General features: G+C 48.8%; 1 protein-coding gene across 5 annotated transcripts in view; it reads left to right on the top strand.

Annotated features, from left to right (window-relative positions):
• Window positions 1–14,533, top strand: part of LMNTD1 (lamin tail domain containing 1) — a 108,167-nt gene extending 93,634 nt beyond the window's left edge. For 3 of the 5 annotated variants that reach the window (XM_073650259.1, XM_073650260.1, XM_073650263.1), the window contains 10 exons: window positions 4,835–4,953; window positions 5,845–6,050; window positions 6,256–6,457; window positions 7,654–7,840; window positions 9,416–9,535; window positions 10,419–10,627; window positions 10,703–10,875; window positions 12,314–12,402; window positions 13,884–14,054; window positions 14,239–14,372. In XM_073650259.1, coding sequence (XP_073506360.1) covers window positions 4,835–4,953; window positions 5,845–6,050; window positions 6,256–6,457; window positions 7,654–7,840; window positions 9,416–9,535; window positions 10,419–10,627; window positions 10,703–10,875; window positions 12,314–12,402; window positions 13,884–14,036 — 1,458 coding nt within the window. In that variant the 3' untranslated portion in view covers window positions 14,037–14,054; window positions 14,239–14,372. Of the gene's footprint in view, window positions 1–4,834; window positions 4,954–5,844; window positions 6,051–6,255; window positions 6,458–7,653; window positions 7,841–9,415; window positions 9,536–10,418; window positions 10,628–10,702; window positions 10,876–12,313; window positions 12,403–13,883; window positions 14,055–14,238 lie in introns of all 5 variants that reach the window. The other 2 variants (XM_073650264.1, XM_073650261.1) reach the window with 2 other exon arrangements.
• The last annotated feature ends 589 nt before the right edge of the window (window positions 14,534–15,122 follow it).

Raw genomic sequence — 15,122 nt, 5'->3', positions numbered from 1 at the left:
AGGTGTCTGAGGGAGGGGAGCTGTCTGTAGGAGAGAAGGAGTCTGCGGGAGGGGAGGGATCTGCCAGAGGGGAGGTATCTGTAGGAGAGAAGGAGTCTGCGGGAAGGGAGGGATCTGCAGGAGGGGAGGTGTCTGTAGGAGAGACGGAGTCTGCGGGAGGGGAGGGATCTGCGGGAGGGGAGGTGTCTGTAGGAGAGAAGGAGTCTGCAGGAGAGGAGGGGTCAGCAGGAGGGGAGGTGTCTGCAGGAGAGGAGGGGTAAGCAGGAGGAGAAGTGTCTGCAGGAGAGGAGGGATCAGCAGGAGGGAAGGTGTCTGCAGGAGAGGAGGGGTCAGCAGGAGGGGAGGTGTCTGTAGGAGAGAAGGAATCTGCGGGAGAGGAGGGATCTGCGGAAGGGGAGGTGTCTGTAGGAGAGAAGGAGTCTGCGGGAAGGGAGGGATCTGCAGGAGGGGAGGTGTCTGTAGGAGAGAAGGAGTCTGCGGGAGGGGAGGGATCTGCGGGAGGGGAGGTGTCTGTAGGAGAGAAGGAGTCTTCAGGAGAGGAGTGGTCAGCAGGAGAGAAGGAGTCTTCAGGAGAGGAGTGGTCAGCAGGAGGGGAGGTGTCTGCAGGAGAGGAGGGGTCAGCAGGAGGGGAGGTGTCTGCAGGAGAGGAGGGGTCAGCAGGAGGGGAGGTGTCTGCAGGAGAGGAGGGGTCAGCAGGAGGGGAGAGATCTGCAGGAGAGGAGTCTGCGGGAGGGGAGGAATCTGTGGGAGGGGAGGTGTCTGCGGGAGGGGAGAGATCTGCAGGAGAGAAGGAGTCTGCGGGAGGGGAGGTGTCTGTGTGGTGCCCCTGAGGGTTCAGTCGCCACAGAGGTACTACATCTCACCCAGAGGTGTGGTACCTCACTCTCAGGTAAGGAAGGAGTACTGCCCAGGACCCTAGCACCTGCATCCAACACTACACTACTCCAGACCAGCTGGAGGGGCAAGATGCGTCACGCTTCCTGCTGAGCCCTGTCCCTGGTTGGAGTGGGGGGAATCAAAGTAGGGGGAACCATGTAGTGGGTGTGGGTGGAGGAAGTAAATCAGGGGAGCATTGAAATAAGTGATATAAAAAGAGGGTGGAACATTCTAGAGTGAGGAGTCCAGCCAGTCAGTCAGAGGAGGACAGTGAGTGGAGCAGGAGCTCTGTAGGAGCTCTGCTCAGGAGGCGGGCCTAGAGAGAGGCCCAGGACTGACTGAGAGAGAGGAGCAGGAAAGGCTCCAGGAACGTGAAAGGGACCCCCGGGGTACGGGCTGTGTTGGAGGCCACCCGTACGCCCGAATCTGCCAGGCGGTGGAGGGGTCAGGTTGCACAGAGGGAACCGGTCCCTAAACTAGCAGAGTTCTTCAAGTCTCAACTAGGAAACCGGAGGCTGCAGTATTTCAGGTACTTCAGCCACAATCCATATCAGTCTCACCAAGAAGGTAGCCATAGAGGACCCAGGGGACAGAGAAGACGTCGCCCGACAAGGTCCGCGGTCACTGGATTGGGACACTAGGTGTGAGTTGCAGGGAGACGGCCAGAAAGAACACACAGAAGGGGGTCCCACTATGTACTCCGGAGGTACCTGAGGGTTGGCTGAACCCCTCCCCGAGTAAGCACAGGACGACGTGGGAAGTTACCCTGGCCCTGGTAACTGGGAGTCTGCAAATCGTGAGTAAAGTCCTGAAGACTGCACCCCACCGTCTCTGTCAGTTATTGCTGCTGCGCCATCCCCTGCACTACACTGCACCACGAGTGCTACTTCCATAACAGCAACATCTACACTGCCCTGGAGCTAAGCTCTACCTGTAGAGAGCTAAACCAACTCTGCTGCATTCACACCAGCTCCAGAGGACCTGCTCCGCAGCGGCGGCTCCCTTTAGCCGCATACCACAGGTGGCGTCACAAACTCTATACAAAAACTATAAATCCCCTGTAAATATCCCCCTTTTGATTGACCGCCCTAGGTCACAGACCGGGTCACCGCTACTGTGACATCTCCCCTAGCAACGACCGGCCCGGCACCGAGTACCCCACGGCCCAGGGGGCGCGTCATCTTCAGGAGAGAAGGAGTCTGCGGGAGGGGAGGTGTCTGCAGCTGAGAAGGAGTCTGTGGGAGGGGAGGTGTCTGCCGGAGGGGAGGTATCTGTAGGAGAGAAGGAATCTGCGGGAGGGGAGGGATCTGCGGAAGGGGAGGTGTCTGTAAGAGAGAATGAGTCTGCGGGAAGGGAGGGATCTGCGGGAGGGGAGGTGTCTGTAGAAGAGAAGGAGTCTGCGGGAGGGGAGGGATCTGCGGGAGGGGAGGTGTCTGTAGGAGAGAAGGAGTCTGCGGGAGGGGAGGTGTCTGTAGGAGAGGAGTCTGTGGGAGGGGAGGGATCTGGGGAGAGGAGGTGTCTGTAGGAGAGACGGAGTCTGCAGGAGGGGAGGGATCTGCGGGAGGGGAGGTGTCTGTAGGAGAGGAGTCTGTGGGAGGGGAGGGATCTGCGGGAGAGGAGGTGTCTGTAGGAGAGAAGGAGTCTGCAGGAGGGGAGGGATCTGCGGGAGGGGAGGTGTCTGTAGGAGAGAAGCAGTCTGCGAGAGGGGAGGAATCTGCGGGAAGGGAGGTGTCTGTAGGAGAGAAGGAGTCTGCAGGAGAGAAGGAGTCTGCGGGAGGGGGGGGATCTGCGGGAGGGGAGGAGTCTGTAGGAGAGAAGGAATCTGCGGGAGGGGAGGGATCTGCGGGAGGGAAGGTGTCTGTAGGAGAGGAGTCTGCGGGAAGGGAGGGATCTGCAGGAGGGGAGGTGTCTGTAGGAGAGAAGGAGTCTGCGAGAGGGAAGGTGTCTGTAGGAGAGAAGGAGTCTGCGGGAGAGGAGGGGTCAGCAGGAGGGGAGGTGTCTGCGGAGAGGAGGGGTCAGCAGGAGGGGAGGTGTCTGCAGGAGAGGAGGGGTCAGCAGGAGGGGAGGTGTCTGCAGGAGAGAAGGAGTCAGCAGAAGGGGAGAGATCTGCAGGAGAGAAGGAGTCTGCGGGAGGGGAGGAATCTGCGGGAGGGGAGGTGTCTGCAGGAGAGAAGGAGTCTGCGGGAGGGGAAGTGTCTGAGGGAGGGGAGGTGTCTGTAGGAGAGCAGGAGTCTGCGGGCGGGGAGGGATCTGCGGGACGGGAGGTGTCTGCGGGAGGGGAGGTGTCTGCAGGAGAGAAGGAGTCTGCGGGAGGGGAGGGATCTGCGGGAGGGGAGGTGTCTGCAGGAGAGAAGGAGTCTGCGGGAGGGGAAGTGTCTGAGGGAGGGGAGGTGTCTGTAGGAGAGCAGGAGTCTGCGGGCGGGGAGGGATCTGCGGGAGGGGAGGTGTCTGTAGGAGAGAAGGAGTCAGCGGGAGGGGAGGGATCTGCGGGAGGGGAGGTGTCTGTAGGAGAGAAGGAGTCTGGGGGAGGGGAGGGATCTGCGGGAGGGGAGGTGTCTGTAGGAGAGCAGGAGTCTGCGGGAGGGGAGGGATCTGCGGGAGGGGAGGTGTCTGTAGGAGAGAAGGAGTCTGCGGGAGGGGAGGGATCTGCGGGAGGGGAGGTGTCTGTAGGAGAGAAGGAGTCTGCGGGAGGGGAGGGATCTGCCGGAGGGGAGGTGTCTGTAGACGAGAAGGAGTCTGCGGGAGGGGAGGGATCTGCGGGAGGGGAGGTGTCTGTAGAAGAGAAGGAGTCTGCAGGAGAGGAGGGGTCAGCAGGAGGGGAGGTGTCTGCAGGAGAGAAGGAGTCTGAGGGAGGGGAGGAATCTGCGGGAGGGGAGGTGTCTGCAGGAGAAGCTGAGTCTTCAAGAGAGGTCTGTTAGAGAAGTTTGCGGGAGAGGAGGGATCTGCGAGAGAAAAGGGGTCTGCAAGAGAGGAGGGGTCTGCAGGAGAGGAGGGGTCTGAAAGAGAAGAGGAGTTTGCGGGAGAGGAGGGGTCTGCGGAAGAGAAGGGGTCTGCAGGGAGGAGAAAAGGGATCTGCGACAGAAAAGGGGTCTGTCAGAGAGGAGGGGTCTGCGGGAGAGGATGGGGTCTGCAGGAAAGGAAGGGTCTGCAGGAGAGGAGGGGTCTGCAAGAAAAAAGGGGTCTACGAGAGAGGAGGGGTCTGCAAGAGAGGATGAGTCTGTGGGAGAGGAGAGGTCTGCAGGGAGGAGGAGCCTGCTGGAGAGGATGAATCTGCGAGAGAGGAGGAATCTGAAGGAGGAGAGGAAGGGTCTGCAGTAGAGGATGGGGTCTGCGGGAGAGGAGGCGTCTGCGGGAGAGGATGGGGTCTGCGGGAGAGGAGGCGTCTGCGGGAGAGGATGGGGTCTGCGGGAGAGGATGAGGTCTGCTGGAGAGAAAGGGTCTGCGGGAGAGGAGGGGTCTTTGAGAGAGGAGGGGGCCGCAGGGGTGATTCTGATGAGCCTCGTGTCCCTTGGAGGATTATCGTCAGGTCATTTCTATGTAATAATGTGGTCGGGCAGATAATTGTCCGCTAGTTACGCTGTAAATCAGGCATTGCAGTGATCCAGACTTCACTCAGCCCCTAATTGTTTGAGTCAAGAGGAAAAATTGAGCATTCTGGGGCCGATCCAGCTAATGGCTGAGGTCACGTGATGTGTCCTCCGTGCTGCGGAGCTGAAGAAGGAATTGTCTGAGATTTAATTAGGTTCTTATTACAGCTCAGCAAAGTCCTTGAACGCACATCATTACAATCAGCGGCAGGAAAAGAGGGAGCGGGGGTGGCTGAGAGTCCTTCTGAAGGGAAAAAATGTTCCTAGAAAGGATCTTATTATCAGAGTGAATATAAATATCCATCCATTTTTCCATCCATCCATCTAAATTTTCTATGTGTCTCACATATCAAACATCCTGTGTCTTCCAGGAGCTGCAGGATCTTCTCTTGGCCAAAATGAAGGAGCTGAACACCTTTCAAGAAACCAACGTATCGCTGAGGAACGAGCTGGATGCCCTGAGGTCTTTGCTGGAAGAGGAAGAACAGCAGTAAGGTGGCATCTACTATAGGGAATGTGTGTAGAGCTGTCCATCATTGTCTAGTAGACTTAAAGGAGTTGTCCGGGAGTACAGAAATATGGCTGGCTTTCCAGAAACATCTCCACCCTTGTCCATAGTTTGGACATATTATTATACTTCAGGGCCATTCACTTTAGTAAAGCTGAGCTAGGACCTCCAGTGCTAAGAGTAGCTACAAAGAGCGTCCATCACTCTGGAGGATCCAGCGCCTCCTTTACTTACGCAGACAGCCCATTCATTTCAATGAGAGCTGCGTAATGCTTTGTGTAACCTGTGGTGGCGCTGCAGGGAAAATGAACTCTTGCTACCATGATCATTTACATCTGATCGCTAGGTTCCTTCAACAGGTCAGCGTATACTCAGCCTAATGACGGAAACACTTACAACCCCAATTCTCAAAAACTTGGGAGGCTGCATAAAATGTAAAGAAAACTAGAATGCAATGATTTGCGTATCTCTTATGGATAGAGGGTGGGATATTTTTTGAGATGTGCCGCTGCCAAGTTTCTGCATTTAAGATCCAGCATCAGCACTTTATTGGCTTCAGCCTCTTAACACACAACTCCAGGATAAATCTGTGTGTGATACTGAATGGCTTTGCTCTTCTTCGCTTATACTCCTCCTATTTTGCCCTCACACCCAGAGCCGCTCTTAGAGTTTTGCATGGTTCCCGGAAGTCGGAGGAGTTCACATCTCAATTCTGCCCCCTCCTGGTCAGTGTTCAGAGAGTGCGTGAAAATTCCAATGATATTGCTCTAGTTTTATAAAATGATGATAGTTACTTCTCCCGTTATTACCGACCACCATCGCTATCATAGTTGCATTTATGACGTACAGTGAAGGCCTCTGTCTTCCCTGCAGGATGACTATCCGCCCACTGCTTGCTCTCCGCACCCCGCCATCCTCCTCACATTTATTACCAGAATCTATTCAGTCTTCAACCTTCCACCCTTTTCCTGATGACACCAATGGTTCTGTGCCCGAATTAATCCCATCGGATCCTTGTACATTGTCCAACAGCGAAGCCACCTCTGACGGGAATAATTCAACAGAAGAAGAAAGTCCTGGTAAGACTTCTGTGTCCCTGGAGGGTCAAGATATGGGCTGAGAACGCAATATGGCTTCAGCTATCATATGTATGGTGCCTATGCTGTAGCACGTTGTAAACTGACTTAGGTCGGGGGTGAATATCATGAATATGACAGCGCCATATAGAGATTCAGAGTATCAGAAACTAATCTGGACTTTGTCCCTTTACAAACTTAATTTTAGATCTACTTTACCCAGAAGATGAGGGCCACCAAGCTGAGCTGGTGATGAGGCCGACTACTGCACCTCTCTTGAGTTCCACCAGTTCAGACCCTATCAAAACACAGAGCTCTTTCGAGTCTATGATGGAAAACAATGTGTACCCTCAAGTAGTCACCAACACTACGCCCATGATCGGTGGTGGCACCAAGGAAGCCGTATCCAGGTCAGTTCACCATCGCACCCTTCATCGATGGTCTTTACATGTCATCTCGTAACCACTTTCCCTAGACTTCATCGTACAGTGCAGTCACATCTCCACTGTACTTTCCATCAATGTCTCTAACATGACATCTGATATCTCCCAGGCCCATGTTTTAGAAACCATTCCTCAACATCATCTCTCAGGTTGGCCCAACTATGCATTGTGTGCACCTAGTGAGTTAGAGGCATGCTAGTTTGGAGGTAAATTCCACCTTAATTTATAGAGGTCTCCAGGTAGACTTTGCACTTTTTCACCCCCTTTCCATCTCTTGTTGGCCAGTATGACCCTCAAGAGACCCATAGATCATCTTTCTAACCTACTTCAATTTTGGAGCCCATCAGAAGAACTCTACATGAAGAGTCCTCAATAGAGCAATTTTTTTCAAGCCAGTATCTGTTGACCACTTAAGTCCAGTTAGATTTCTCCTTGGGGTTTATCTATCCCCTTTCCCGTTGGTTAGAACAGACCTATATAGGTCGCACCATCTCCAAAAAACAAAGCGGACAAGAGGAAGTATCTTTCTTTAGAGTCCCACTACCAGGGAACTAAGTGGATGGACAAGACCTCAACCTCCTAATCTAGGAGGAAATGGTGGTGTTAATGTGCACCAGCACCAAGGGACTTACATTTGCCTTTTTTTATATATATAAAATATAGAATATTTTCTAAAAATTGATAATGAAACCTAAATTATAAGAGATATATTCTGTACAAGGAAGAAGCTCCTTAACAATCTGTCAGTCTCTGTCTAGAAGATGTGTGAACCTCCGAACCTCCAGGTGTCTGTCCTGTATTGATATTTTTGTCTCTGGTAGCCCCAGGCATTACATACTTTTGCTTTTCTCAGAAGTGTTATGTGTCAGGATGCGTTGAGAGGGAAGTTACATAAACCAGACATGCTCAATAATTCAACGTTATCATTTATAATACCAAGCACCAGCATCTAACACAGAGGTCTAGATGACATTACCAAAGCAAAGTAAATGCAAATATTTTTGGGCAGGTAGGGTAGATAAATTCATGGGTCTTGGTACAAAAGTTATGAATGGGCCCTTTACCCAACTGTTATGTGTTCTTCCTACTTTTTAGGGTTTATGACCTACATATGACCTAAATGTGAAGATTTATTCTTCTCATATCTCTATTGAACCCTTCAGTGCCCTTGGAAATCTGGAAATCACAGAAGTTCAACCTGGAGGCCATTTCGTGAGAATTGTCAACCGATCTCTTGATAAAGAAGAAGACATTGGAGGTTATCTACTGCAGCAGAACGTTCGTGGACATCCTGTGTCCATCTACCGCTTTCCACCAAAATCCAGAGTCCTAGCGAGTTGTGATGTGACTGTAAGCAAAGAGGAAAAGATAGCCACAAAATATGATTATAATATATTTCCAAAAGGTGGAAAATGTTAATCAAGCATGAATTGAATCAGTTAATTTAATCCGTTAACATTTACGTGATGCCGAATTCTGTTCCTGATTTTTTGAGATATGCAAAGAAGTTAGCGATTTATGGGGGCATACGGAATGATTTCTGTTACTTAGATTATTCTTTGTATAGCTCAGAGGTCACATGTGTGAAGAGGTCAGGTCTTGAAGAAGAGTTGTCCTAGTTTAGCTCCCAAAAATTATTATTTTTTTCTGTGGCACAATCTTGGAGAAAATTATTTTAGTTCAGTTGTCAAATGTGGTTTGATCATGGAGACATTGGTTTAGCAGTCAGGCTTGAGAAGTAAGGTCATAAAAAACTTTTATTGCCGTTCAAAGTAAGGATTGTGTTCAATGGATTCTTCTTAGTGTGATCTTGAAGAAAAGTCTGTTCAGTGGTCAACTCTTGAAGAGAAGTTCTTCAGTGGTCAGGTCTTCAGTAAATTTTCTTCACTGGTCAGTTCTCGAGGAACAGGTCTTCAGCAGTCTGATCTGGAAGAAAACTTGTTTATTGATTGAGTCTGGTGTGTTCAGTCATAAGGTCTTGATGAAGAGTTCTTCAGTGGTCACATCTCGAAGAAGTGTTATATACTGTATATAAATTCTGAACACTTCTTTGAGATGTGACCACTGAATACCTCTTCAACAAGACCTTCTTAGAGATCAGACCACTGAAGAACATTTTCTGAAGATCTGACCACTGAAGAAGTCCTCTTCAAGACTTGATCACTCAACATAACTTTTATACAGTATATATGTTCAGTGATCAAGTCTGGAAGAGGGCTTCTTCATTGTTCAGGTCTTAGGAAAATGTTCTTCAGTGGTCTGGTTTTAATGAACAGTTCTTCAGTCGTCTAATTCTTGAAGGCTTGTTCAACAGTTGACTCTCAAAGTTGGCATATTCAGTCATCAAGTCTTGTTTAAGAGTTCTTCAGAGGTAAGTAACATCTTGAAGAAGGAGTTTTTCGGTGTTCTGGTTTTGAAGAAGATGTATGATGATCAAGTCTTGAATACGGTTTGTTCAATGGTAGTAAGGTTTTGAAGACTAGTTGAACTGTAGATGAATCTCAGTGGTCACATCTGAATAATGACTTTATTTTCAAAGTACCCTTGTCTCCTATCTCACATGATCGGCTAAACATTTATGTATTTTCAATGAAGAGAAGGGAGAAAAGCGTTATCAGATCCCTTTGATGGCAGCTAATCTCCTGTCAGTACAGGAGAATTTGGTATTCAGACGATGTCAGGGAAGAGTCGGAGGCACCTTATACACCTCCTGTTCTTCAATGTGGTTGGATTTGTGTTGGCAAAAATTTCAGACATCTTTTAATTTTTGACCTTCAACTTCTGAAATTGTGTTGGTCCAAGGACAACCTTTTTTATAATGCAGAAAATACCTTGTTTTTTTTAGGATAAATGGCAAAAACAGTCAGGGCTATAACTTATAACAATATTACAAACATGATGTCATATTTTCCATATTGATCCCAGGTTTGGGCTTCTGCCGCCGGTGTCCCCCATAAACCTCCCACTGATTTCCTATGGAAAGAGCAGAACAAATTTGTGACAGATCCAAAGTGTACAACCATCTTGTGTAAACCGAATGGACAAGTAAGATATTTTATATTAATTGACTTTATGCAAAAAGTTCAGTGAAGCTTCTTAAGCTCCATTAAAGATACCATAGAATCAAAACATAAAGGAAGCCATTGTGGCCAGTGGGGTAACTTGAAGCTCCTGGACCACAATGGAAAATCTGTAAAATTGCCCCTATCCACCATGTGCCATTTATAACACTGGTGTCTTATGTGACTGGGGGGTCATTGGGTCGCTTTAAGCATCAGAGTTACAACTACAACTTCTGAACTCGGTAGAATTTTGGTGGCCTTTAGAAAAAGTTGGCGAGAACCACTGCCCAGTCTACAGAACCCAAATCCCACCATCTTTCAAGCTCAGATGTAGGAAACATCCATAATGGGAATTCGGGAGATAGCTAAGACCTCAAAAAAGATATTGTCATACATGTATGGCAGCCTCTCCACCTCTTTCGACTGGAAAAGATTTCAGAAAATCCTTCAGGTAACCTCCATAGCCACGAACATTTTTTAATAATCATTAAGATACCCTCAAATTGGCCACTATTAGGTGAGGTTTGCGAAATTCTGTTCCCCACACAGTCAGCTTTGCGTGATTTCACCCCACCCCAAAAAAAAAGACATTTGGCAATTGTCCATACACTACCGAGATACATTAAGTCATGGTTACAGGGGTGTGATGGGTTGGAAGAACAGACTTGAGAAAGGAGGTTGAATGTTGGAGGTCCAGCCAAGTCCTCAAAGTGGTGGCGGCCCAGTCTTTAACCTTTTATTGTTGCTTCTACATGAGAATATCGGGTTCTTAACATCCTGGTTGATCCCATGTGACAAGATCCTGGATAAATAGGATTATAATTTATTTTAGGACTTTTATTTTTATTGTTTTGTGTGTTTTGTAGGCCGTGGCATGGTTCACTCCTCTAAGAGAAAAATCAAGGAAATCATTAGAAAGATGTGAAATTTTCAGATCTGATCCTAACATCCATTCTTCAGAATTAATAAATGAGCCAAATCAAATGGATGTAGAGGTCATGAACGATGGAAGCTGCTCTCCGAAGTCTCCCCACCTTTATGGTAAACTGGAGAAAGTGCCGCGTCTCCTGAGAAGGTAGAATCCATCTCTGTCCTCAGCTGCTGCAGAACCTGATACGGTGATGACTCAAACCCCTCCTGTTTTCTATAGAGAGAAGATCCCACCTGTAGTTCTGCCAGCTACATCCAGCCCATGGACACACAGTACGGCGTCTCCCACCCATCCTGACTTCAACCCCGGTCATCTGATGTCACCGGGAAGTAATGAAAGTAGCTTGTGTCGCCAAACCAGGTCTCACACTGCTAAAACGGCGCCCTCTTCAGGTGAGAAGAAAGAATTACACTGAAGAAACTTATGTGGGGGGAGGTTTCACCAATAGCAAGCTGCGACCCCAAAGCAGTCTAAGTCTTTATACAAGCTCATTATTTCACTTGTTTTAGCACTGAAAGGAAGAGGGGGCCAAATGTGTAACTCCTTGGATGTTTTTTGTAGTTTTTCACTCTTTGGGTTGTCATCTGGCTCATAAAGTAATCCAGGAAGATTAGGACGTCATAAAACGTCAACGTCAATGGCTGCCCACTCTCCCCAGTCCCTCAAGCTCGCTGCCTCGGGGTAACCCTGGACTCGGAACTCTCCTTCAAACCACATATCCAAGCCCTTTCCACTTCCTGCCGACTCCAACTCAAAAATATCTCCCGGATCCGCACATTCCTCAACCACGAATCTGCAAAAACACTAGTGCACGCCCTCATCATCTCCCGCCTTGACTACTGCAACCTCCTGCTCTGTGGCCTCCCCTCTAACACTCTCGCACCCCTCCAATCTATCCTAAACTCTGCTGCTCGACTAATCCACCTGTCCCCCCGCTATTCCTCGGCCTCTCCTCTCTGTCAATCCCTTCACTGGCTCCCCATTGCCCAGATACTCCAGTTCAAAACTCTAACCATGACATACAAAGCCATCCACAACCTGTCTCCTCCATACATCTGTGACCTAGTCTCCTGATACATACCCGCATGCAGCCTCCGATCCTCACAAGATCTCCTTCTCTACTCCCCTCTTATCTCCTCCTCCTCACAATCGCATACAAGATTTCTCCCGTGCTTCCCCCCTACTCTGGAACTCTCTACCCCAACACATCAGACTCTCGCCTACCGTGGAAACCTTCAAAAGGAACCTGAAGACCCACCTCTTCCGACAAGCCTACAACCTGCAGTAACCACCGCTCCACCATACCGCTGCACGACCAGCTCTGCCCTCACCTACTGTATCCTCACCCATCCCTTGTAGATTGTGAGCCCTCGCGGGCAGGGTCCTCGCTCCACCATACCGCTCCACGCCCAGCTCTACCCTCACCTACTGTATCCTCACCCATCCCTTGTAGACTGTGAGCCCTCGCGGGCAGGGTCCTCGCTCCACCATACCGCTCCACGACCAGCTCTACCCTCACCTACTGTATCCTCACCCATCCCTTGTAGACTGTGAGCCCTCGCGGGCAGGGTCCTCGCTCCACCATACCGCTGCACGACCAGCTCTACCCTCACCTACTGTATCCTCACCCATCCCTTGTAGATTGAGCCCTCGCGGGCAGGGTCCTCGCTCCTCCTGTACCAGTCGCTGTCACATTGTGTTCAAGATTATTGTAATTGTTCTTGTATTATACCCCTTTTTCACATGTAAAGCGCCATGGAATAAATGGCGCTATAATAATAAATAATAATAATAGATGATAATGGAAAATGGCTTCCTTCTTTCTGGCAGATACTCAGACCACGGGGAAGAGAAATGATAAAGATCCAAATGGACACCAAAGACGCAAGAACTACCGGGGGCCCATCCGGTCAGCAGGGGTAAGATGTCGACTTTCCACTGTGGACGTGATTGATAAGAAACCTTTAACCCTTAATGTAGCATAGTACGACTGCGGTATAAAAGTACGTCTGACTCGGCCCTCAGTGATGGGTATGACACTGGGGATTACTGTCGTCTTGAAGCAATGGGGTCCTGAGTACGAATCTGACCAGGAGGAAAATCCGAATGTAAGACGAAGCCCTCCTTGTTGTCCGTATTAAAGATACCATATAACCGTCGCGATGTGCTGCAGGTCGTGTGCTGTGACCTGTATTAGTATTTTTGGGGTTCACTTACTCTTTCGTCCCACATCAGTAACGTGAAATCATCGGCTCGAGGTCCAGAAACAGAAAATGTAATAAACCAAAAAACGGTCACATCGGGAGGAGCAGTGTGTGAGGCTGGGTCTCTGTGCACTATGTGTCGGCATTATTTATTATTTCACTTGTTATATGGAGACGGTTTCTGTATTTTAATAACCGTTTACATCTTCGGAGGGCAATAAAAATAATAATCACCTGAATTACAGTCATTACGTAAAGATGAGCGAATCGCTGAGACTAATTGGATTCGCCTAAATTTTTACAAAAAGAAAAACGTGAATTCAGCAGAATACAATTTTTCTTATAATTAAATGTTTGCGAATTTAGTAAAATGTCGGTTGACCAAGAAAAATTTTTAATAAAATGAATACTCAACTCTCCCCGGCCTTCACCTTGTCTGGTGTCAACACCCAATAGGCCTTACGATGCACGTCATGACACCATAAGGCCTAATAGGCACCGAAGACCCCATGGGAACCATGGTGTGAAGTGAATACCGGATGAAACCACCCAAATGGGGGGCTACATTGACAAGGGGAGGGCCGGGAAGAGGAAAATATACATTTTTTTTTTTTAATTTTCAACTTTACGTTTATTTAATTTTGGAGAAACCCCAGGGCACAATTTGCATTGAATAAATTCGACATGAATGATATTTTCCGGCCAAATATCGAGAGATCTACCGAATTCGAATTTCGACTTATCTATGTCATCACTACTGCTATGTACTGTTCTCTGTTATCAGCCGTTTCGGAGTGTATCGTTCTTCAATATAATAAGTGAAGGGAGGTGCAGAAACATCCCCATTCTTTGTCACATATCTCTCGTGCTGAGAACCTTTTGGAAACCTTTATATCCATATATCATACGTAATTTATAATTTAGTGACTTCTTATCTGGCCGAGACCTTTAGGCCCCCCGGATTCTAGATCCGTGTATGACCACTACCTCTCGGCCCCCTGAGGTGATCAGGAGTGATTTCATGAAAGTTAACAGGGACATCTAGTGTTCAAATATGGAACTGCATGTCCTCGTTAATAATGCAGGCCCCATAGAGTAACCCTAAATATGTGATATAATTGTATATCGATCATGTCCAGGAGAACGTTGTATTTCCTGATACAGAGGTAATAAATATCCGTCTGTTTACACAACAGGCAAGAAAAGGAGGAACTCTTAGGCTTCTCCTGCCTGGCAGCTTCTCCCCAGTCCATGAGCAGCAGCGGGCAGGGTTACACATTTTGCAGTCAGTGCAGAACCTCCATTTCCAGCCTCCGATGCCTCGTCCTCCACCTGTCACGTCCTGGTGATCTGGATCCCATAGACAGGTCAGGATCGTCCCCCGCGGTGCTGTTGTAGGTGGCGGTTACTGACCCCCATGTATCATCAGGGCTCCACGTTGTGCACAGGAGGCTCCTGCTCCTTCCACTCACTGATATTGGCTAAATAGAAGCAGAATTTGGGGTGATCAGTCCCCGGTGTCCCTCTGATCTGTCGCTCTTTCTCTTACAGCCAAATTCCAGAGGAGTCCTGTATCTGGGATACTCATCGCCCGCTGGGTCCACGCTGCAGAAATACTTTGCAAACTCCTCATATAACATCAGATTGGCGAGCCAAGTGTCTCTCGCCCCCACAATCTTGTCCAGTGTCTGATATTATTGATTTTGATTTTGTATTTATTGGTTTCTTAATATTTTTTAATAGAGGTTGTGGTTCTGTTTTCTGATGCAGTTTCAGATCCCATGGAATTTTGCCTGCTTCACCACTAGGGGGAGCTCCCTGTGTACAGAGATACATGATAAGATCCGGTCTGCAGCCACCACTAGGGGGAGCTCTCTGTATACAGAGATACATGGTAAGATTCTGTCTGCAGTCACCACTAGGGGGAGCTCTCTGTATACAGAGATACATGATAAGATTCTGTCTGCAGTCACCACTAGGGGGAGCTCTCTGTATACAGAGATACATGATAAGATTCTGTCTGCAGCCACCACTAGGGGGAGCTCCCTGTATACAGAGATACATGATAAGATTCTGTCTGCAGTCACCACTAGGGGGAGCTCCCTGTATACAGAGATACATGATAAGATTCTGTCTGCAGCCACCACTAGGGGGAGCTTCATGTATACAGAGATACATGATAAGATTCTGTCTGCAGCCACCACTAGGGGGAGCTCCCTGTATACTGATATACATGATAAGATCCTGTCTGCAGCCACCACTAGGGGGAGCTCCCTGTGTACAGAGATACATGATAAGATCCTGTCTGCAGCCACCACTAGGGGGAGCTCCCTGTATACAGAGATACATGATAAGATCCTGTCTGCAGCCACCACTAGGGGGAGCTCCCTGTATACAGAGATACATGGTAAGATTCTGTCTGCAGCCACCACTAG

Source organism: Phyllobates terribilis, unplaced genomic scaffold (assembly GCF_046119375.1).
Source record: "Phyllobates terribilis strain yellow unplaced genomic scaffold, ASM4611937v1 Scaffold_10__3_contigs__length_209671492, whole genome shotgun sequence".
NCBI classification, from domain to species: Eukaryota; Metazoa; Chordata; class Amphibia; order Anura; family Dendrobatidae; genus Phyllobates; species Phyllobates terribilis.
Note: the sequence above shows the minus strand (reverse complement) of the source record. Positions and strands in the feature narration are given on the sequence as shown.